Source organism: Notamacropus eugenii, chromosome 5 (genome assembly GCF_028372415.1).
Source record: "Notamacropus eugenii isolate mMacEug1 chromosome 5, mMacEug1.pri_v2, whole genome shotgun sequence".
In the NCBI taxonomy this organism is placed as follows: Eukaryota; Metazoa; Chordata; class Mammalia; order Diprotodontia; family Macropodidae; genus Notamacropus; species Notamacropus eugenii.
The window spans coordinates 192,090,298-192,113,183 of NC_092876.1; the positions used below are offsets into that span (position 1 = coordinate 192,090,298).

At 37.6% G+C, this 22,886-nt stretch overlaps 1 protein-coding gene across 6 annotated transcripts in view; it reads right to left on the reverse strand.

The window, feature by feature from the left end:
• Positions 1 to 22,886, reverse strand: part of SPATA13 (spermatogenesis associated 13) — a 362,537-nt gene that overhangs the window by 36,375 nt on the left and 303,276 nt on the right. Inside the window, exon 1 of one of the 6 annotated variants that reach the window (XM_072611741.1) lies at positions 9,827 to 14,372. The exons of the other annotated variants lie outside the window; for them this stretch is intronic. Coding sequence (XP_072467842.1) covers positions 9,827 to 9,902 — 76 coding nt within the window. The 5' untranslated portion in view covers positions 9,903 to 14,372. Of the gene's footprint in view, positions 1 to 9,826; positions 14,373 to 22,886 lie in introns of those variants that run through there. 6 annotated transcript variants of the gene reach the window in all.

Consider the following 22,886-nt stretch of genomic DNA (forward strand, 5'->3'; position numbering starts at 1 on the left):
TGAGGTAGATAGAAGTTAAGTGATTTATCCAGAGACACACAGCTAGTAAGTATCTGACACCAGGTTTGAACTGAGGTCTTCCTGACTCCAGGCCCAGTGCTCTATCCACTGTGCCACCCTAGCTGCCCCAGCTCCTTGCCAAGGAAACTCTCAGCAGCAGCAAAAAAGAAATAGCTGTATAATTGTGTGCCCACATATCATTAGAAAAGGTCATGTAGGGAAGTGAGAGGGTAGGAAGGAGAGTCAAGTCTGCTCTCCTCCAACCCTGCACATGCAAGGCAAACACCACACAGCCGTGGGGTGGTTCATTGTTCCTTGTTTCTCCATCTGGCGAAGAAGTTGGCAGAATGGCTGTGTGGGACATCATAAAATCAGCTTACGGTTTTACCACCAATGAGAAGATGAAAGGGTCTATGGTTTCGAGGTGCCCTAATTACTCTAAGGAGTAACTCTAAGGAGTTACAAATATGGTGCTCCACCACAGTAGCAAATTCTTATAGGCCAATGTGGTACATTATACTTTCACTGGGCTGATATGTAAATACAATCAGGAAAATGCCTCTGATTAAGAAGAATCAAGAATGAGACTACGAAAAGTCCAACATTTTTGTCATAGTCCCCCATTACCGGAGATTCTCAAGCAGAGGTTGGAGACAATACGCTGGGGTGTTGCACAGTACATTCCTGTTCATGGGCTGCTTGGTTTGACCCCATGTCGTCTGAGGTTCCTTCCACCTTCTGAGATGTTGGGATTCTCTCTCATACACACACACACACACACACACACACACACACACACACGTATATATACATATATATTCATGCTTATACTTATTAGCATTTATTAAGTGTCCATCTTCCATCTACCCAATAGATATCTTGCATGTACTTATCTCTTTGCCATTTTGTCTCCCCTATTAGGCTCTAAATTCCATAAGGATAAAGACTGTTTTGCTTCACTTTGTCCTCCCTGATGCTTAGCCTAGTGCTGGGAATTAAGCGCACTTAATAAAAGATTATACATTGACATTGTCCTAGGAAACGGGGTATACGTACAGAGAAAAGTAAGACCAGGTGCCTTCCTTCAAAGGACTTACATCATCAATTTTTAAGTATTAGTACTGTAATTATTAGTTCATGGGGATAGTTCTAAGAATTTACATTTAAAGAAACAACTGCCCAGTGCAACAAATAACAAAATATTAAATATCATATACATATTATACATAATAGCATATTAAATAGAACACAAACTCTTTGAGGGCGACTTGTTTTCATTTTTGTCTTTGTATCTTAGTGCCTAACACATAATCAATTAAATGTAGTGACCATTCAACAAATTTAAAAAATTTTTTAATTTAAATTTTTTAAAAAATTAGTGTTTTACGTTCATTTGATTCTCAGTACAATTATATATTTTATATAGTATTTCTGATTCCCTACTTCCTTTGCTGGTCCTCTTCTATCAACCAATAATTAATAATTCTCTTCTACCCACCACACACCTACCTTGCCCAGGTTCTTTTCAAATTTAGAATACCTCAACAAGCTCATTCATTCCTATGGCTTTAACAAGCAAGTAATAACAGTTCATGTTTACACAATACTTTGAAGTTTCCAAATGAATTTTTTCAGGGACTGCAACATTATGAAGTAAGTTAGTATTGCTATTCTAATTTTACAAATTAAGGAACTGTGGCACAGTGAGTTTTGGTGACTTGCCTACAGTTTATAGAGATGAAGTATCAGAGTCAGAAGCTGAACTCAGGTCTCTTGACTCTCAAGTTGAGCATTCTTTCTACTACATCAAGGAAACCTGTGGCCTTGAGGCCACACGTGGCCTTCTAGTCCTTGGGTGCAGCCTTTTGACTGGGTGCAGGTTTTGCAGAACAAATCCTTTTATTAAGGGGATTTGTTCTGTGAAGTTTGGATTCAGTCAAAGGGCCACGTTTGAGGACCTACAGGGCCACAAGTGGCCTCAAGGTTGCAGGTTCCCCACCCCAGCACTATACCATACCTCAGTGCTCTATACAAATGATTCTCAAATCTATATTTCCAGTTTGTGTCTATATATTGTGTCTATATTTCTTATTTGTGTCTGCAGTTTCACCTGACTATAGGACATCTTCACTTGGAGGCCTTACAAGTCACCACAAACTTAGAATGTTCAGCGCTTAACTTATTTTTCTTCCTTTCCTCTCTCTCATCCATCCCCAATTCTGATAAACTGGATCTTCTTTCAAACTCTACTGTTTCTGTCAGGGTTACCACCACTTTCTCAATTTTCTAGGCTAAGAATCATACTCCCTTCTATTTCTTTCCTTGTAGCCATTTCATCTATTGCTTCTTTTATCAAATGTTTTGGGATTTACCCTTTCCTCTCCATTCTACTCCCACCATCTGCTACTTCTTAATCTAAGCTCTCATTACCTCATATCTAGGACACCCAAACATCACCCAATGAGCCCCCTGATTCTACTACTTCCCTTCCCACTCACCCTGCATTCTTTTTTCAGCCTAAAAACACCACTTTCATCATAATACTCTCAACAAAATCTACAGTGGATCCCTCTTAGATCATGTACAAAGGCTTCTGTCTGCATTTAAGACTTTCTACAATGTGCACCCATCCTGTTTATTCACTCATTCATATATTCACTCACTCACGCCTCATTCATTTATTCAAGTATTTATTGTTAAGTGCCTACTCCCCAGGCTTGTGTTAGACAATGGCAAAAAAAAAAAAAAAAAAAAAAAGACCACCCTACACCCTAGTAGTATAAAACTACTCCTCAATACATAACCTGTCTTTTAGTAAAACAGGTATTGGGGCAGCTAGGTGGTGCACTGGATACAGCACCAGTGCAGGAGTCAGGAGGACCTGAGTTCAAATCTCATCTCAGACACTTGACACTCACTAGCTTGTGTGACCTTGGGCAAGTCCCTTAACCCCAACTGCCTCATCTTGCATCATCTCTAGTCATCCTGGTGATTATCTGGTCACTGGATTCAAATGTTCTGGAGGAGAAGTAAGACTGGTGACCTGAACAGCCCTCCCTCACTCAAAACAAAGTCAAGTGCAAGTCGTGTCATCATTTCCCTGATAACATGGTCTTCTTCGGCAAGGAAAGACGAATACACACACACACACACAAAGGACATCTCATAGACCCTCAATAGACAGTTACTGAATGATTCATGTACTCTCTGAAATCACTGTACTTCAATTTCCTCATCTGGAAACTACAGTCAGCATGCTTCTTATGGGGGTCCCATGTAAGACAGAGACAAACTGCCACACTCACACACAAAATCATTTTGTGAATAGTAAAGGAAGGGAGTGAAGCAGATGATCATAATAAAATAATAAATCATAATAAAATAAATGATTTGCATATGAATCCTGTCTCAGACATTTATAATGTGTGATTTTGAGCAAGTCACTTAACCCACTGGAGTCTCAGTTTCTTCATCTCTAAAATGGAAATAATATCACATACCTGTAAGAGTTGTGTGAGGATCTTATGAAACTATACATAAATATGTATGTTCATATATATATATATATATATCTATCTATATATATATATATATATCTATTACTATCTAGCTGTCTATCTATCATGCTTTGCAAACCTTAAATCACTATTTAAATATGAACTCGTTATTACTATATAGCAATCAAGAAGATATAACTGAACATTTTTGGACAAATAATCCCACATTGTATAGAGAGCAGAGTTATCAAGCTCATTTCCAGTTAACAAATTAACCAGATTAAAATGTAATTGGAAAATGTTTAACAAAATAAATAAAACACAATATAGATAATGTTAATTTGTGGTTTTCTAAGTCAATATGTGGCCTCAGGGATCAATTTCTATCTGAGTTTGAAATTACTGGTATAAAACATCTCTAGGTGTTAAAACAAAGCTAGATATGGAAAACAAACAAACAAATAGCACCTCCTAACATAATGGAGGTGTGGAACTCGCATGTTCACTAATGATGCACTGCTTTACGCGAGTGACACACTTACCAGCTGTGTGACCCTGGGCAGGTCACTCAACCTGTTTCCCTCAGTTCCTCATCTGTAAAATGAACTGGAGAAGGAAATGGCAAATGATTCTAGTATCTTTGCCAAGAAAACCCCAAATGGGGTCACAGGGGGTTGGACAAAACTGAAAAATGATTGAACAATAACAACAAAGATTTACAAAGCAATTTTACAAATACTGTCTTTTTTTTTATCCTCAGGACAACCCTGTGAAGTAGATGCTATTATTATCCCAATTTCACCTATGAAGAATCTGAGGCAGATAGAGGATAAGTGACTTGCACAAAGTCACAAAGCCGGTAAGAGTCTGAAGCAGGATTTGAATACAGGTCTTCTTGACTCCAAGTCTAGAACTCTATCCATGATACCACCTGGCTACCTCTAATAAGAACTGATCTTTATATAGCATCTAATCTACATTATCTCATGTGATTCTCACAAAAACCTAGAATGGTGGGCCCTACAGGTATTATTACTCATATTTTAGAGAAGAGAAAACTGAGGCTCAGAGATATAAAGTGATTTACACATCTACAAAGTGTCAGCCAAGTTTCTCTTGGCTTCAAGTCCAAGGTTCTTTCTATTACCTCGTTACCTTTCAATTATCAAGACTCCATGATCTCATACATAAGTTGTTAAATTTCTATGCTTCATTATTCTTCCATACTCTGAGTAGTCTAACTTTTCCTAAGGTTTAATAATCTGTCATAAAATTCATTTTTAAATTTAAATTTAATGCTTAAAATCTCTCCATTTGATCTACTTAATCAAGTTTTGTTCTCAAAAAAGATGAAGTGATTTGGTCATTACCATCTTTGGAGTATATAATAATATATAATATACCACAATCTCTTGTATTCAGTAAATAACTCTAACACCTTTCACATTTAATCTTTTAAAACACAAATTTTAAAAATAACAATGATACTTAAAGAATTCCAGAGGTGAAAAAAAATACCATAACCTACATTTATTGTCTTTTAACAGTGTCTGATAGGCCTTTAGGTGGTGTAATGGAGTTGATGGTGAGGGACCTGGAAGTCAGTTAGACCTGGGTTCAAATACCATTTGTGACACATACTGGGTATATGACCCATGGTAAGTCATTGAACCTCTCAGGAAAAATCCATAAGACTCTTGAGCTGCAGAGAAGGTGCTTAGCTTCATTGGTGGAAGGAATTTCTTCAACAAAAGTTTCCTGAGTTAATGAAATCACTGATGTCTCTGTCCCCTATCCTAACAATCCTTAGAGAGAGAAGCCTTTCCAAGATCTAACCACATGTATGCCCTTTTCCCAAGCTTACCTCATAAATTTTGTACTTTTCCTAACTTTTAGACCAAGGCCCTTAATGCTTTTTTTTCCCTTTATATGAAATGAAGACTTTTATGATCAAGTTTACAACCTCTTTGGGTTAGACTCAGCAGGGATTCTTAACCTGGGGTCCTTAAATTTTTTAAATATACATTTTGAAACTATATTTCTCACCCCCACCCACATACATACAACCAAGAAAAATAAAGTGAAAAGTACACTTCAATATCTACTCAGAGTTTATCAGTTCTCTCTGGCAGCAGATAGAATTTTTCACAGTGAGTTCTTTGGAATTCAATGGTTTGGAGCAATGGTTCCTTGTACCATTGTCTTGATCAGAGTCGCCAAGTCTTTCACAGTTGATCACTATTAGAATATTGCTATTATAGTATACAATATTCTCCTAATTCTGCTCACTTCACTTTTCATCAGTTCAATATAAGATTTCCCAAGTTTTTCTGAAACCATTCTGCTCATCATTTCTAATCGCACAGTCTTACTCCTTCATAATCATATACCACAACTTGTTAACCATTCCTCAATTTCCAGTTCTTTGCCACCACAAAAAGAGCTGTTCAAAATATTTTTGAACAAATAGGTCCCTTTCCCTTTTCTCTGATCTCTTTGTTAGTGGTGTTACTGGATCAAAGTGTATATACAGTTTTATAGCCCTTTGGGTACAGTTTAAAATTGTTTTTCACAATGGTCAGACCAGTTCACAACTAAACCAAAAGACCATTAGTGCCCCTATTTTTCTACATCCATCCCCTCTAGCATTTGTCATTTTCTGTCAGTTAGCCAATCTGATAAGTATGAGGTAGTATCTCAGAGTTGTTTAATTCACATTTGTCTAATAATGAGAAATTTAGAGCATATTTAATGTGACCATTGAGAGTTTTGATTTATTCTCGGAAAGCTATATTTTGATATTTGATAACTCTATTTCAATATAACTGGTTTCCTTTGCAAGTCTATGTATTTTGTCTTTTACATTTATAAGCATTTACTCTGAGAAGGAGTCTGTAGGCTTCACCAGACTGCCAAAAGGGTCTATGATACAAAAAGGGTTAAGGACCTCTGTGTATGAAGTTAAACTTACTCAGGATCTGGTCTTTTTTTTGTTCTCTCACATATTTTGTGTGTGCGTGTGTGTGTGTGTGTGTGTGTGTGTGTGTGTGTGTGTGTGTGTAACATAACACAAATGCCTGAGGATACTCCTCTGTAAAATGGACCGACAACTAATCTTTAACTTAACAGGGGTTCACGTTTATAGCACTGCCAATTAGCCTCAAGGGATTTACAAACCAGACTGGCCAGTCCTTCTATTTCCTGATATGATCAAGCCCATAAGCCTCTATCTCTTTACAGCCTCCTCACCTCTCATCTACCAAGTCCTGCTCTTAAACAACTGAGTTTTCCCCTGCCTAGCAGTCCTTTTGGTTCCTGTTTTACAAAGGCCCTTCTCTTGGGAGTGCTCCAAAAATTTCCTTCAGTCCCTTAGGCCCTCCCCCTAAACTATGACAGGTCATCTCCCAGAAAGCTTCAATACAAATCAAATTAGTTTTTTTTTAAGAATTCACTTTAGAAAGCATTCTATAAACAGAATATAATTGTATAATTTTAGATGTTAAATGAGTAAGGTATTTGTGGTCATTTCTATAAACAATCAGGCACCAGGCCCTTGGCAGAAAATGTTACACTCTATTATAACATTGTTTCCATGAGAAAATCAGATACAATTTACATTCACATCAGCCAAGGACAGTTTTTCCAGGAATATAACTTTCTCTAAATCTGAAGACTATCCAAAGCAATATCTGCCAGTTATCTGCCCCAAATAGGGTTCCCAACAGGGTCAATAGTCTTTAAAATACACTGGCCTTGAGAAAGTTCAGTGTATAAAAACAAAGAATTACAGCTCATCTGGTAATCCTAGGGGAGTCATCACTGGGAGAACTCTTTAGAACACAAAGGAAGCCCTGGGTTATGTGTAAGGATTTGCCATGCAAAAGGGAAGGGTACTCTAGAGAGCCAACCAGTTTTACTAAAGGCATACAAAGCAAGAGACTAAAGATTTATTATGAAGTGTCTCCTACGTTCTCTTAGGAGAAGCCACAGTAGCAGTCCCTTAGAAATAGAAAGTACATCAGCAACTTCTATTTATTTATTTATCCATCAAGCCTTTGTTTGTTTTGCCAGGTGAGCAAGTATCTGGAAGGAAATGGGAACTATACCTATAGGGAGCAGAGGCGATTACTCTAAGAACAAAGAACAGGTGAGAAATTATAACGACAAAGAAACTTGGCCTAAAAGAATACAGAAAATGCATTTTCCTACAATCTTTGCAAGGGTGGGGGCCTATGGGTGTGCAATACTGAACATACTGTCAAAGTTAATTGAATGACAGGCTGGTTTTGTTGAGCTGATTTTTTTCTCTTCCTGTTTTTTATTCTTGTTACCTACCATAGGTTGTTGAGAAGAGCAAAAGAATCATGTTTTTAAATGCATAAAACAAAATGCACTGGCTTACAAAGAAAACCAATTATACTAAACTACAGTTATAGATACTTAATTCTGCCAAAGCTCTCGGAACTTTTAAGTCACTCTGGTGCCTTATTTGAACAGCAAACGGATTTCTATTTTATCTTTAAGATTTTCCATTCCTGCTGAGGCAGTGGAGAGGTGTGTAGAGCTGTAAGGGGAAATTCTTTTATAACCGGGGTGGGGGTAGGGCAGGGGGAGAAAAGGGGAAAAGAATATATTTGGAAATGTTGATCCTGTAGAAATGAAAGATGTCTATAATTTTTTTAAAACATCAGGATAAGAGTCTGCTAATCAAAATGACTAGTCAACTTTTTCCTTAAATACCCAAAGAACTTTAATCTCTTTTTTTCAGAAAATACATGTATACATACATATATACATATACATATTCACACACTGAGACACAACCTCTTACAATAACTGAGTCAGTCTTTTAGAGCAAGTCTGGTCACTGCTTATCTGGCAAAAAGAAGAAGCAGTATCATTTCCCTCTATTCTATTCAGTTCAGATAAAAAGATTCCATACATAAGTGCTGAACAGTCTTATATTATTCATTTAATGAGCTGGCTGAGTATGAGTCAGTAGGAGCTCCTAGGACACCAAGGTTAAACACATTGAGCCAAGAACTATTGACAGAAAAATCAGAAGCTACTTCCTGGGTGTAAGTCAGGCTTGTGATAAAAAAAATTAACCCTTTCAGCTTTCATCTTAAAAGTGACTAGATGAGCTAGTGAAATCAATAGTCTTCTAGTACTCTAAAACATAAAAGATCTCCTAAGCTCTGTAACTAAGATCTCAGACCCAGCTAACAAGTTAAATTTATTTGTAACTTAGTTTTTTAAAAAATTCATACCAAATGATGTTGGTAAGATACAACCAAAAAGAGATTTAATATGATATTCTAAGAACAGTGTGAATTTCTCCACTTAAAAAAATAAATCTGTCGAAATTTATAGGGATCTCCATAAATTTTTAAACTAGATTAAGAATGAATTCACATATTACTTAAATAATTTGAACCTTAAATCTCAATGCCAAGTTATAACCATTATGTAGATTTTAACTATAAAGACAAGCAGAAAACTTCTTAGTGAATATGGAATATATTACTGCTTAGACAGTGTTTTTTCATCAATCAGGCTACAGAGGACCAATCAAAGAGGAGAAGAAAGCATATAATTTAAACTGGACTCCTCCAAGAGAGCCTGATTCGGACCTTAAGTTGTCATGTTGAACTCTCACTTATTTCCACTAGAGAGAACTTAATGAAATCTAATAGATAGTTAAAAAGAAAAGAATCAATTTGCTTAATGCTTCTTTCCCAAGATTCTAAAATATCTTGTTTAAAAAAATACATTCCCCACCAGTAATATCTTATGACAACATTTAAATTATGGTCTTAATCATAATGCTGGTTAAAGATATTGAAAAGGAGATGGAAAGGAATATTACAATAACTGAATACAAATGAAATCACTTTTGAAAATGTTAAATGTGTTAAAAATTAAATTTTAAACAACAGCCTTAGACATCTCCAGTTTTCAAGTACCATATTTTTATATCTCAGCAATAAAAAGCATAAAGGGGTTTTGTACAGTGTACAGTAAACATCATGATAATAAAACTTTTATCTATAAATGAAAACTGTATAGTTCTGATATTTAGTGTCTCCTATTTCATCCTACTACATTACCAATATTGTAAACTAAATAAAATCAATGCCTCTGGTTCTCTATGCTCACCAATACTTGCTGCTCACTACTTAGGGTAAACATTTTCAGGGAGGGATGGGTTTTCTTTGCCGAATCTAAAAACTTCTACAAGAAAACAAGACAGAATGCACCTCTATAAGAAAACACATTTTAACCAACAACGTCACAACAAATATACGTCATACTCTACTCACACATACCCATATGAAGGCTTTCCAGACTCCAAAAGCGTGCTATTTCTCCTCTGGCTACCATCCTGTTGCTTGAAAAACACATACAACATGTGGAGAAGGGCTGCTCGGTTTTTACTAGATGAACCTCAGTCTTACAAGGATCACGGAGAATCACAAAGGCTTTTAGCTAGTGAAACTGCAGAAATAGCTTCTTCACTGCTTGGAGTTCCTATGTGTGCATTCCAGGCCAGAGCCTACTTAGAAACTGACAGCTCACTCACTGTTCAGTGTAGCTGGGAGCTGAGTGACTCCGGTGACATCATGGGGTACCCTCAGGGAGGAAGTTCCAAAATGAGGCAAAATCTACAGATACCAAATGACAACACATTCCCACAAGCTGATCAGAGGTATTTAGCAACTCTGGAGAGATTTGGTTTGTGGTGTTGGAAAAACACATTTGGTATTTTTAACAACAACTCTAAAGCCTGAGTTAGAGCTTTAAAACAGGTGTATCGTTTCACAGGAGTTCAGTACAACAAAGGGTGTTTAGTTCAAGAGCAGAAGTTAAGATTTCACATGATGGCATAACAACAAAAAAAGTCAGTCCTGACGATGATGATGTGCAAACTGTAATTTCATGTAATTATTTTTTAAATGAAAATTTTATGTTGTGTTTAAAAGCTTACAATTAAAAATAATTTTAATATTGATCTCCTCACCCTTATTTTTCTCCCCTTGTAATGTTAAAAATGACCTACACACCTCACTGTTATTTTTCCCCTATCACATGTGAAAACAATAGTAATAATTAATTTAGCTCTTCCTGCTCAGGGATTTTTCTTCAGTGCTGACACATTCAGAAAAACCCTGAAGCACTTTTGTACATAACAACACAACACCCACAGAAATCATACTGCTTCTCATAGTACTGCTTCAGAGTGAAAAGATAAATATTTCCATGAAATATTAATGCTGACAATTTGCTAAAACCCAGGCTGCACTAGCTTTTGAAAACCTGTGGCTATGGAGATAGCTTTTCCCATTCAGTCAGTGAAGTCTGCCGTTATTTCCTGCTGAGAAAAAGTCCATGAGGGGATTGATGCCTCAGTTCACCTAAATAAGTACGGTATTTGACTGAAGTACCTCATCATCTGAGTGTGGCAAAATGAGATGCATGAAAATAAACAAAAAGGCAGGTCAGCCTTTGGAGATGTCTTTCACTGTGGCCTCTCTGCATGGTTCAGGTAAATGCTCCTTTCAGTGAATGAATGAAAATGCATTTACTAAATGCTTACTACATGCTAAGCACTGGGACAAGGATAGAAAAGACAACCTCTGCTCTCAAGGAACTCACATTTTAATAAGGAAAGACAACATATAGGAAGTTTCAGCTCAAGTCAGATGGGAACAGTTCCCTGGTCCTTAGGGTGCAGCAACAAAGCACCTTCTTTTCCAATGATAAAATCATACAGGTTTCTGATGGTGAATCATCTGATTGTCCTTTAGTGGCAAAAGCTTTCAATTCTGGGTCTTCAGTAACTGTGAATATTGAGGAGCTGGGGGCCTTAGCAACTGCAGAAGCAACTTCCAGGGCCATAGGGATGAGGACTATTGCATCATCCCTATAGGGCTGGAAGTTGGACCAGTAGGAGTAGATTGGGGGGGGATACGTCTGTTTTTTCTCATTCGCAGATAAATTTATGTTCCTGGAGAATGCATCTCTTCTAACCAAGCATATTATTCTGACTTCACGGGAACCACAGTCTTGTCATACACTGCTAGAAACAGTGGGTAAGGTGAGTAAAGATAGTGAGAAGAAAAATGTGGGTACTTATTTGGCCGTGTGGAATGGCCTGGAGAGTGATGAGTTGAGGACTGGGAAATATAATGTGATGAAAGTGGAGAACGCCTGTAAAATATTTCTTCCATAAGCAACTTTAAATTCTAGCAGTAAAAAAATCAGATTTTTCTAATTCTTTTACTTTCTTGTTTATGGCTCCTGGCACACAGTAGGAACTTCATAAATGCTTTGATTATCAATGCTTAAAACTCCTACCACCAGTTTCTAATGCCATACAAGTTAAAGAATATATCCTTCCTTTCTGTGAATCACCAATAAACTGAACTATTTTGGTAGAAATACAATTGGGGGAGGATGGTTTTAGGGGTATTTGTTGGGAAGTATCTGCTATATGAAAAGAAAATGAATCAATTTTTAAAATTTCCTATCACTGACACTGCTGGTTTTCAAATGGATTGTAGTATTTGCTTATGCAGGCTCATCTTTCCCTCAGCATTCCTCTGTATTTTCCCACTTGGGACAGGCCACACGTAGGCCAGGAAACATAGTGAGCCAGAAGCAGACTCCTTGGAACTCTTAAAAGTCATGCTGACTGGACCATTTAAAAGTGGGTGGTTTTACAACAAACCTACCGGGCACACCAAGTCCCAAATGCTCAAAAGAAGGACAGTGTGGAATCTGAGCCTCTTATAATGGGACTTCTTATAAAGGTCAGACTCTTCTTGTGACAGAGACCTTCTCCCTTCCCTTGGCTGTCCAGGGACATGGACCAGCAGTGCCTGAGCTGCTGGGGAGGCCATGGCCGCCTTAATACCACATAGACTACCTGTCATAGCAGGCAGACATACAAAGCAGAGGATTGGACAGAGGAGTAAAGGAAGGAGGAAAGAGTGAAAAATTTCCCCTGGAGACACAAAGCTGCTCCTGACATTGAATCCTCTGAAAGCCTGCTTTCCCAGAGTCTAGGGGACAGAGTGGATGAATGCTGGTGAGAAAATTTCTTTTCCCCTCATTAATTTTGCAAATAGAGCACCACACTGAAATGGATTTTCTTTAAAAGTGACTCAGGTGTGCTAGTAATATCCAAATGAAGACAGAGATAGGAGAAGTAGAGACTTTTCTGGATCTCTACGAAAGCACTGGAGTTACTGGGAGTTTTGATATTTTTAAATTCTGACTTCATTCAAGAAATTTTAATACACTAATGTACAATGTGAGCGCTTTCTTTCTGGTCTCACTGTTGCTCAAGAGATAAGAATCTAAATGGAAATGGAGTCACATGCCTAGTAAGATAAGTTGATGAAGTTTATGCTGAGAAGTTTATATTTTAAACTCCAGAGCAAGCACAGATGAAATTATGTAGGCTTCCTAGCACATGAGCAGAGATGCAGACAGATACCTTAAGTGTCCGTGCATGTGCAAAAAAATGAGGTCAGGCACTGGTAGCCCTGAGCTTAGAGAGTCCCGTAGTGGTTCATCCTGAGACTGCATTGTGAGGAGTTGTTTCAGACCATACCCTGAGAGTTTGTAGGCATGTGTAGGTATAGAAGATCATCCACATGTCTTTCCTCCTGTCTTGTTCATGTAAAAGAGCAGACGTATTAAGAAAGAAGAAAACTACCAACAGGATCAGTAAGATCCCCTCACAGGAGCATTCTCTTTTTCTGTGGCTGAAAGTAGAGAAGGCATGTTTTTCTGTCTAAGAGGCTCCACTAGAAACAGAGATGTCATTCCAGCACCAAAATAAGATTCTTATAAGGTTTAAGGTCTTGTGGCAAAGAGCTCTTTTAGAAAATCAGGAGGTTTTTCCATAGTCAAAAATGGTTTAAATTAGACATAATCTCAATAATTCTCTTCTGACAAGTAAAGAGAAAAGTGGCTGTGAAATACACCATTATCTAGCATGAAGCACGTCAGGGATGAGAAATAAAGCCCTTTGATTCTGTTTTTTAACTGAACTCTAGATTTTATCAGATCACTATTGAGAGCTCTGAAATGATATCTTCGGCTTGGGTGAAAGGAGTCTGGGTATTTTCTCAATTAAGACACTCTCCCTGGATAAGATAGCACTACATTACATCAGCAGGGACAGTGAAGATACCAGCATTGATTGCTGGCAACGCTGTGTGAATGAAGCAAAGGGATCAGTCCCATCTGAGACTGGGAAGATCCAAATTATGCATTAATGCCATACATTTAGAAATCAGAGAGGACTTTGTTTTTAGATGCCAAAAGTACATGGGATACTGTAATGAACATTGTCAGTCAATAGGTGTAAAACTTTAATTCTTTTGTTTTCTGGGAAGCAGTCCTATATCATATTCTGTGCCCTGTCTTTCAAGGTAAGCACACACACACACACACACACACACACACACACACACCCCTACATATACACTTACATATGTATTGTATTTTGAAACCATCTGAGAAGAAAAAGATACCAGGAGAGCTAGAACTCCAAACATTTCCCTTAACTATATATAACATGAGATTGCACTACAGGATTTCTAAGGTCTCTTCCTGTTCTGAAATGCCATGATTCTATTATTCTAAGTACAATCTGGTGTAAGTACATTTTCACATGTGGTCATTTCCTGATCATCAACAGAAGGATAATTGGCATCACAGGCACTCCATGTGCCTGGGGAGTTGAGTCTGTGGCTACAATGACCTAACTAATTCCCCTTCCCATTGCTGAAGCAGAAAAAAAAACTTCCTGCCACAAGGAAAGAGGTCTTACTGTCCTAAATTGTTCCCTGGATAATTAGCAACACCAGCTATATATATATATATATATCTATATATATCTATCTATCTATATCTATCTATAGATATATATCTATATCTATAGATATATATATATTGTTTTAAGATTTGCAAAGTACTTTACAAAAATTGTTTCATTTAATCCTCACAACAACCACTGGATGTAGGTGGTGTTATTATATGCATTTTTCACAAGATGAAACAGGTTAAGAGATTAAATGAGTTTCCCAGGGTCACACAGCCTGTTGTAAGGATCTGGAAGTAGATCTGAATTCAGGGCTTTTTGACTGCAGATCCAATGCGCTATCTGGCTGCCTAAGACAGAGGGAGCTTGACCCTTTCAAATATATTTAGGGCTATTGGTCTATTCCTTAGGGCTGCAGCATGGCAGCTAGGTTGCACAGGGGATAAAGCATCTGGCCAGGCATGGAGTCAGAAGGACTCATCTTCATGAGTTCAAATCTGACTTCAGACACTTACTAGCTGAAGGACCCTGGCCAAGTCACTTAATTCAGTTTCCTCATCTGTTAGAGAAGGAAATGGCAAACCACTCCAGTGTCTTTTTCAAGAAAACCCCAAATAAAGTCACAGAGTCATATATGACCGAACAACAATAGTATGGTAGCTGGGCTAGTTGAAGGCTCTGCTAGAAGAACAGGAGTTTTATTTCTAGAATTACAGGATTTAGAACTGGAAGAAATCTCTACTCCCTGCTTTTCTAGATAAGGAACATAAATCCCAGACTTAACTTTGGTCACAGAGACAATAAGTACCAGAGGTGGGATTTGAACTGTGGTGCTCAGACTCCAGATTAACTTCTTGGCAACTCATTCTCATGCTACCAAGTAGAATGGGACTTAGATTGACCAGCACCATAGCTACAAGGAATGTAATATTCCTATTCTCTCAGTAGAGTCCCTTGCTCCCACACCATACCCCCTAGCTACTTAGTGAGATAGCATCTAGGCAAGGAATTTTTCTTGGGGCAGAGCACTCCAAAGATTTGTTGCACCTCCAGGACTACCTTCTCTCATGTTAGAATAAATCTATTACATCAAGCTTCTCTGCAGCCAATCAAAATACAATCTGAGCTAATACAGGGTGAAATAAGTAGAACAAGTAGAAGAACAATATGCAAAATAATTACAATAATGGAAATGAAAAGAAGCCCCAAAAGAAATGCAAATTGTGAGCAACAGTAAGGACCAACTTTGTTCCTAAAGAACAGAGAAACATATACCTCTTCAGAGAGGGGGACTACAGGGGCAGAATGTGGTGAAGACTGATTGTCTCACTTATCTATTCTTATTTCTTATAAGGGATGGTTCAGTTCTTAAGGGTACAACATATTCAGTTCAGTCATTTTTCAGTCATCTTTGACTCCTTCTGACCCCATTTGGGGCTTTCTTGGTACAAATACTTTGCCATTTCCTTCTTCAGCTCATTTGACAGATGAGGCAAAGCAGGTTAGCTGACTTGCTCACAGTCACAGAGCTAATAAGTGTCTGAGGCTGGATTTGAACTCAGGAAGTTGAGTTTTCCTGATTCACAGCCCACCCAGTGTTCTATCTACTGTGCCAATATAACCAGGAATTATTGTGATGTATAACCAACAGGGAGCAATGAAACATTAAAAAAATCAAGTCATTATTATTAAAGCCCACACACTCTATTACTTACTATCTTATATAATCTTGGGCAAATTACTTAATCTCCTTGCACCTCAGTTTCCTCATCTGTAAAATTAGAGTTATACTAAATGGCCTCGAAGGCTCCTTCTTGCTTTAAATCTATAATCCTATCACCTTCCAGTGTATACAATACCATGATCATTTTATCCTTTCACTCAACAAATATTAAACATCTGAGAAAAGAAACAGCAGTTTTGAAATACTGTATTAACACCTAGTCATGCCAGCCATCTGAGCTAGGTGATCTGACCATCAGAGAGTGGCTAAGGCAGGCCCTTAATTTAACACCAAATACTCGTTCACCACAGTTCACCACAAAAGGGAGGAGCTATATCAAGCACAGTATACAGGAAATGGAGTTAGAGTTTGAGAAATGCTGTGAGAACCCCTCCTTCCACTCCCCAGAATACTACGATGATAACCACGAAGTGGTTCCGGTGCCTGTCTCTAAGGCTACACTGTTGCATTCTCAAGTGATGTGGCCTTAAGCTCATTTGTGCCATGGTTTGGAATCATTTTCTCATCCTGGTCACTATCTCCTGGGCACAGTTAAATTTGTCAATATCTCCCTTATAATATGACACCCATAAGTAAATATAATAAGAACTGGCATTTATATGGTGTCTACTCTGTACCAGGCACTATGTTAAACATTTTACAAATATTTTTTATTTTCTTTGATCCCCACAGCAACCCTCACAGATAAGTGCTATTATTATCCCTATTTTATACTGAAGGAAACTGAGACAGAGATTATGTGACTTGCTCAACATCACATGGCTTATAAGTGTATAAGACTGGATTTTAATTCAAGTCATCCTGCCACTAGATCCAGAGCTTTAGTCACTGTGCAACTCTGGATAAAGTATAAACTCTTTAGACTGGTATTTAAGACCATTCACAATTGGCTGTAGCCTACCTTTCCAGACTTATTTTGTCTCACCCCACTCCCTTCACATAGTCTATGTTCTAGCCAATCTAGCCTACTTGCTGTTCCCCAAACTTGCAATGCCGTCCCTTGTCTCTGTTCCAACACGCAGACTATTCTCCATGACAGGAATGTGAGCCATACACATCTTTCCTTTCTGGAATCCTAGATTTTCTCTGAGACTAAGCTCATGTGGCACTTTCTACATTAGGAAATTCTTCCCTAATTTAGGTAGTCCTTTTTCTACCTCTCCTCAAACTTCTATGTATCTGTTTTTAATACCATGCATATACCTGTTTTAAATTATTTTCTGATGTTGAATTTCCTTCCAAAGAACATAAGCCTCTTGGGGACAGGGGCTACTGTTTTGTTTCAAACACCTAAAACAGCACCTTCTACATAATAGGGACTTCAATAATGCTTGCTGAATTGGATTGGAAGACATAAGGCGACTATTTAGGAATAGATGGCACAATAATTAACTAATAAAAGGCAGAGTAGCTCAGCCTTTTTTTGTTACATCCTAAACAAGTGTCATCCACTCCAGCTATCATCTGTTTGCTCAGCATCTCTCATTCTGTATCAGTACTTAGCAGCAAGTCACTGAAAAAAGTTATCTTTGTAGTTCTATCTGCCATGAAAAGCTTTAAATTAAATCAAATTTTTTTCTCAATAAAAATCCCATCTCTCCTTTCCATCTCCCTTCCTATTGAAAAAGAAAAACAAAACTCTTGCAACAAATATGCATAATCAAGCATAACAAATTTCTGCATTCATTCCATCCGAAAAAGGTGTCTCATTCTGCACCCTAAGTACATTACCTTAATATCAGGAGGTATGTAGAATGTTTCAACAGCGGAATAGTTATGTAATAATTAGCTAAATGTATAGCACACTTCTTTTAAAAAAAAGCATATATAATCGAGATCCATGGTTTCAAGTCCAATCCTTTTTTTCGGTCCTTGGTATATATGGAAATGCCTGCATTTGTTAGTGTTTGTCAAGTTTGGAGTAACAATCTCATTAAAAAAAATTAGTAGAAAAGATATAAATGCCCATCCCCAAGTTTTCAGAAATTAACTAATTCTACTAAATGATGGAGCTGAGGCATTTAATCAATGCTTGTTGATTGACAACTTTCCACAGAATATACTATGACCATTCACAATAGTTCGCAACCCATTTACTTTTGACTCATCTGACTCAAAATGCTATTTAAAAAAATATTTTTATACTTTGAAAAAAATTCCTTCACCTAACGTGAGGTACCTTTCCCCCAAAGGCTAGAGTAAGACAGCATACTTAGACATCTTCAAGAAAAAGAGCCATCTGATGAATGTACCTTCTAATGTAATTTTACGTATAAATAGTTTAGTACACAGAAATATTTCTTCAACTTCTTTACATTATTGAATGAGCATTACCCAAAAGACCAGTGTGAACAAGCTATTACATACTATTACTTCAAAGTCAAAAGTAGAATTCTTTTTTAAAAAATGATTTTTTAAATGCACCTGTTGCCAGTTATAGAAGTCACCGCCACCTCACAAAGAATGTGACCTTGCAACAATCACTTCTATGATCACTTCCAGGCACAAGACAGAAATAACAAAATGAATTAGGTACAATGAAGTAAATACCTTTCTGCATTTCATTCACTCCAGAAAGCAAAAGCATCTTTGAGGCAGTGTCTTCATAAAGTTATTCAAAGCCGGAGAATGGCTTTTTTCCTCTTGTTTTGTTTTTTTTGTTTTTCCATATCTTGGATCTTTCCTGAAATGTTAACCTTGAAGTGTTTCTCTGATTTCGTGTGCAAGAGCATCCCCAATAGTTTGGAGCAACCACGTGTAAGTTAAAGCTAATAATTCACTGGTCCCCTACTGATATTTAGTTCTTAAATCAGCAAAATAACTTTAGTCTATGAACAATGCACAATACTCTCTCTGTATGTCAGGATAAAATCAAGCCACAGAAAAGCAAGCTGTAAATATGGAAAGGAGTGCTACCCATTAATCAGAATGCCAAAATTTTAACAATCAGGATTATTTTTCTTCAGCACTAGAAAGGTCTTTGAAAAGCCACTGTGCTTAAAACATTTTTTAAAGGCAAAGTGACCATGTGTGAGACCTGGGGGATGGGGGGAGTCTATCTTAATTAGGACTTTTCATACAGGGGCAGCTAAGGGGCCCAGTGAATACAGTGTTGGACTCATCTTTCTGAGTTCCAATCTGGCCTCAGACCCTTACTAGCTGTGTGACCCTGGTCAAATTGTTTAAACCCTCAGTTTCCTCATCTGTAAAATGAACTGAAGAAAATGGCAAACCACTCCAGTATCTTTGCCAAGAACACCGCAAAACTGGGTCGCCAACAGTTGGACATGACTGAAAAATGAATTTTAAAAAACTTTCACAGTGAGACCAATTAATTATTTGGATGATGCTAAGAATAAAAAGGGATACACAAAGGTTTACACAACCTACACCACCCACTCTGGGTTTTCACATCAAAAGGGAAAGGGTTTCTCATTTTTTCCCCATCTTTTTTCAGTATTTCAGATTCTGATATTTTCTGCTGATGACAGAGAGACGGAATGGTATCATTATCAATCATCATCATACTTAGCATTTACATAGCACCTTATGGTTTGCAAAATGCTTTACAAATATCACCTCGTTTGATCTGTACAGCAGCCCTAGGAGGCAGGTGCTGCTATTATCCTCATCTTACAGGAGAGGAAACTGATGCAGAAGGAAGTTAAATGACTTGCCCAGGGTCCCACAGCTAGTAAGTGTCTGAGGCTGATTTGAACTCAGGCCTTTTTGACTCCAGATCCAAAGTTCTATCCACTGTACCATCTAACTGTCTGGTGGATAGAGAGCTGACCTCAGAGTCAGTAAAATCTGGGGCTAAAGACTTGCCTCTGACACATCCTGGCCATCTGACCCTGGGCAAGTCATTTAACCCTTGGTGCTCTAGAACAGAGGTGTCAAATATGTGACCCATAACATTCCTTAGTGTGGTCTTAAAATGCAATTGGGAAATGTTTAAAAAAATAGATTAAAATATAATAAAACATAAATGTGGTTTCCTAAGTCAATATGTGGGGCTCTTTATGCACAGTTTAGTGGTCCCCATTTCTATATGAATTTGACCCCACTGCTCTAGGCACCCTCTAAGACTTTCAAAGATGGTGCTATGGTCTTTATAATAATGAAATCATGGGTCTAGCCCCTATCTCTATCTCTCTATTGAAGCAATATCAAATTTTAAAACACAATGCCTGGTTGCTTGTGTGATAGGGATGGAGGTGAGGTGGGAATGCAATTGCCTGTGTTCAGTTCTTATCGTCAGTCTCAACGTTGCTAGAATTTACATAATGCTTTAGGGTTTACAAAGTATTTTACAAATATTAATTTATTTTATCCTCATAACAACCCTGAAAGGTAGGTACTATCATTAGATCCCCTCCTCTCACCTTCCTGCATTTTACAGACGAGGAAACTGCGACAGAGAAATTTACGGCTTTCCAGGGCCCCTCTTCTACACAGTTTAATAGTTTGAGGTTTGGGTTTTCTTTTCTTTTTTTTTTTTTTGGACTAATAAAGATATATAGACAGTCTGCTTCTCTATAGAACTAGTTACAACATAAGGTAATCACTGAATTTAATTCAGAGATTGAAACTGAATGATAAAGGAACAAGGAAAAGATGACTAGACAGGCTTCGTACTGCCTATAGTATTCAAGTTTTATTTCTATTCAGAGATAACATATATTGTAGAGAAAATGGAGATGGGAGGAGAGAAATTAGATACTCAAAGAAGTCCTAAGTAAATGAGGAAATGGAAAATCAGGAATTGGAGGCCTAGGATTAGAGAAGCTACTTTCAATATAGGAATAAAGGCATGAAAAAAAGAGAAAGGCGAGGTAATTTTTTATAAGAAACTTTGAACAAATAAAACTTTGGAGCCTAGGACAAGTTATATAATAACTCTCCTTAGATAGATGGGTCTTAGACCCTCATATGCAAAATAAGGGAGTTGGACTACATGACCTCCATGGTCCCTTCCTCATAGGAGAATGATATTATGAAAAAATATGCACTCTCACGTATATTTTATAAGATTAAATTTCTTTTTAAAAAAGATTATTGATGCCTTTTAATTTTACAGTCATTTTTAGAAATATCTATTCTCCTACAGAATGAATCCTCCTTTATAAGAAAGAAAAACAAATAAGCACCAATACCAGATGTAGTGACTTCATCCGACTGTGAAATACTCTGCCCGTGGTTCCCTTCACACTACTTGGGGAGGAATCTTTGCTTCTTGCATTTCTCTCCAGGGCTATTATCTATTGTTCTCATAGGATCATAGTTCTAGAACCTGAAGGACACTCAGGGGCCACTCAGTCCAACCATCTCATTTAAAAATTGAAACTGACTTGTGCAAGGTCCCTCAAGAGGCAGGAAGGATTTCAGCCCAGGCCCTCTAGCCCAGAGTTCAGCTTTAGTAATATTTTCAACCACACTATTACCATTATGATGCATACTGTTCTCTGAGCTCATCCATGAAAGTCCAAGATTAAATTCCTGTGTTGTGATGAGAGATCACTTTAATGAAAGTCATCAGTGATTATAATGACTTAACACCTATTTGGCAGTGAAAAATGGTGAACTATCCTTTGACCTTCAGCAAAGTGAGTTACATACACACACTGGAAAGCATTTTGCAAACTTCAAAGTGCCATATAAATGTTATTATTATGATAACTATTACTATTATTGTTGTGGTTATATGTCCTTGAATTCCAAAATGGGACAAAGTATCTCAAGATATATTCATGGACAGAGAGGAGAGAAAAGCTGACTCTGACAGTATCATTACTGTAAGTGAGTTTCAGAACTCAAGAATAACTGGACCCAAAGAATACAAATGAATAGATCAATGATCTGGAAGATCTCTAGTAAAATGTCTCAGAAGATCTGCCCTTCGCCCTGTGCAAAGCAGCATTTTAATCAGTTAGTGAGATGAAGGTATACACAACTTGCTTATCAAATTTGCAGACAACATGATGCAGAATAACCTGCTAAGTGGCAGAGTCAGTAAGAAAACGTCTCGGCAGGTTCAGATTATGGGTTGAATAAATAGGATAGATTTTGGTAGGAATAAATGTACCATATATTGGTTCAAAACTATCAACTGTATAAATACAAGATGATAGAGATATAGCCAGTTAATAGTTCTGGTGATATGAGGGCAGCTAGGTAGTGCAGTGGATAGAGCACCAGCGCAGAAGTCAGGAGGACCTGAGTTCAAATCTCACCTCAGACATTTGACACTCACTAGCTGTGTGACCTTGGGTAAGTCACTTAACCCCAATTGGCTCATCCTGGGTCATCTCCAGTCATCCTGATGAATATCTGGTCAGTGTATTCAGATGGCTCTGGAGGAGAAGTGAGGCTGGTGACCTGCATAGCCCTTCTCTCACTCAAAAACAAAATCAAGAGCAAATCATGTCATCATTTCTCTGATGGCATGGTCTTCTTTGGCAACAAAAGATGAACACACACACATACATACATATGGTGATACAGGAGCTTTAGTGGACTGCAAGCTCAGTATTAATCAACGACTCATAGCAACCAACATATAGCATCTTTGTCTCTGTCTCTGTCTCACACACACACACACACACACACACACACACACACAGACATAATGGGATTTTAAGAAGAGTAGGATTGCTCTTTGGTAGGGAGAAGATAATGATAATAGCCAATGAATGATGAGACCTGTTTAACTCTTATTTTATTTCTGTTTCTTTTGCCAAGGAGAATGATCTTTAGACTGGGAAGGAAAAATATAAATGGCTAAATAGGAAGATGATAAGTGAGTACT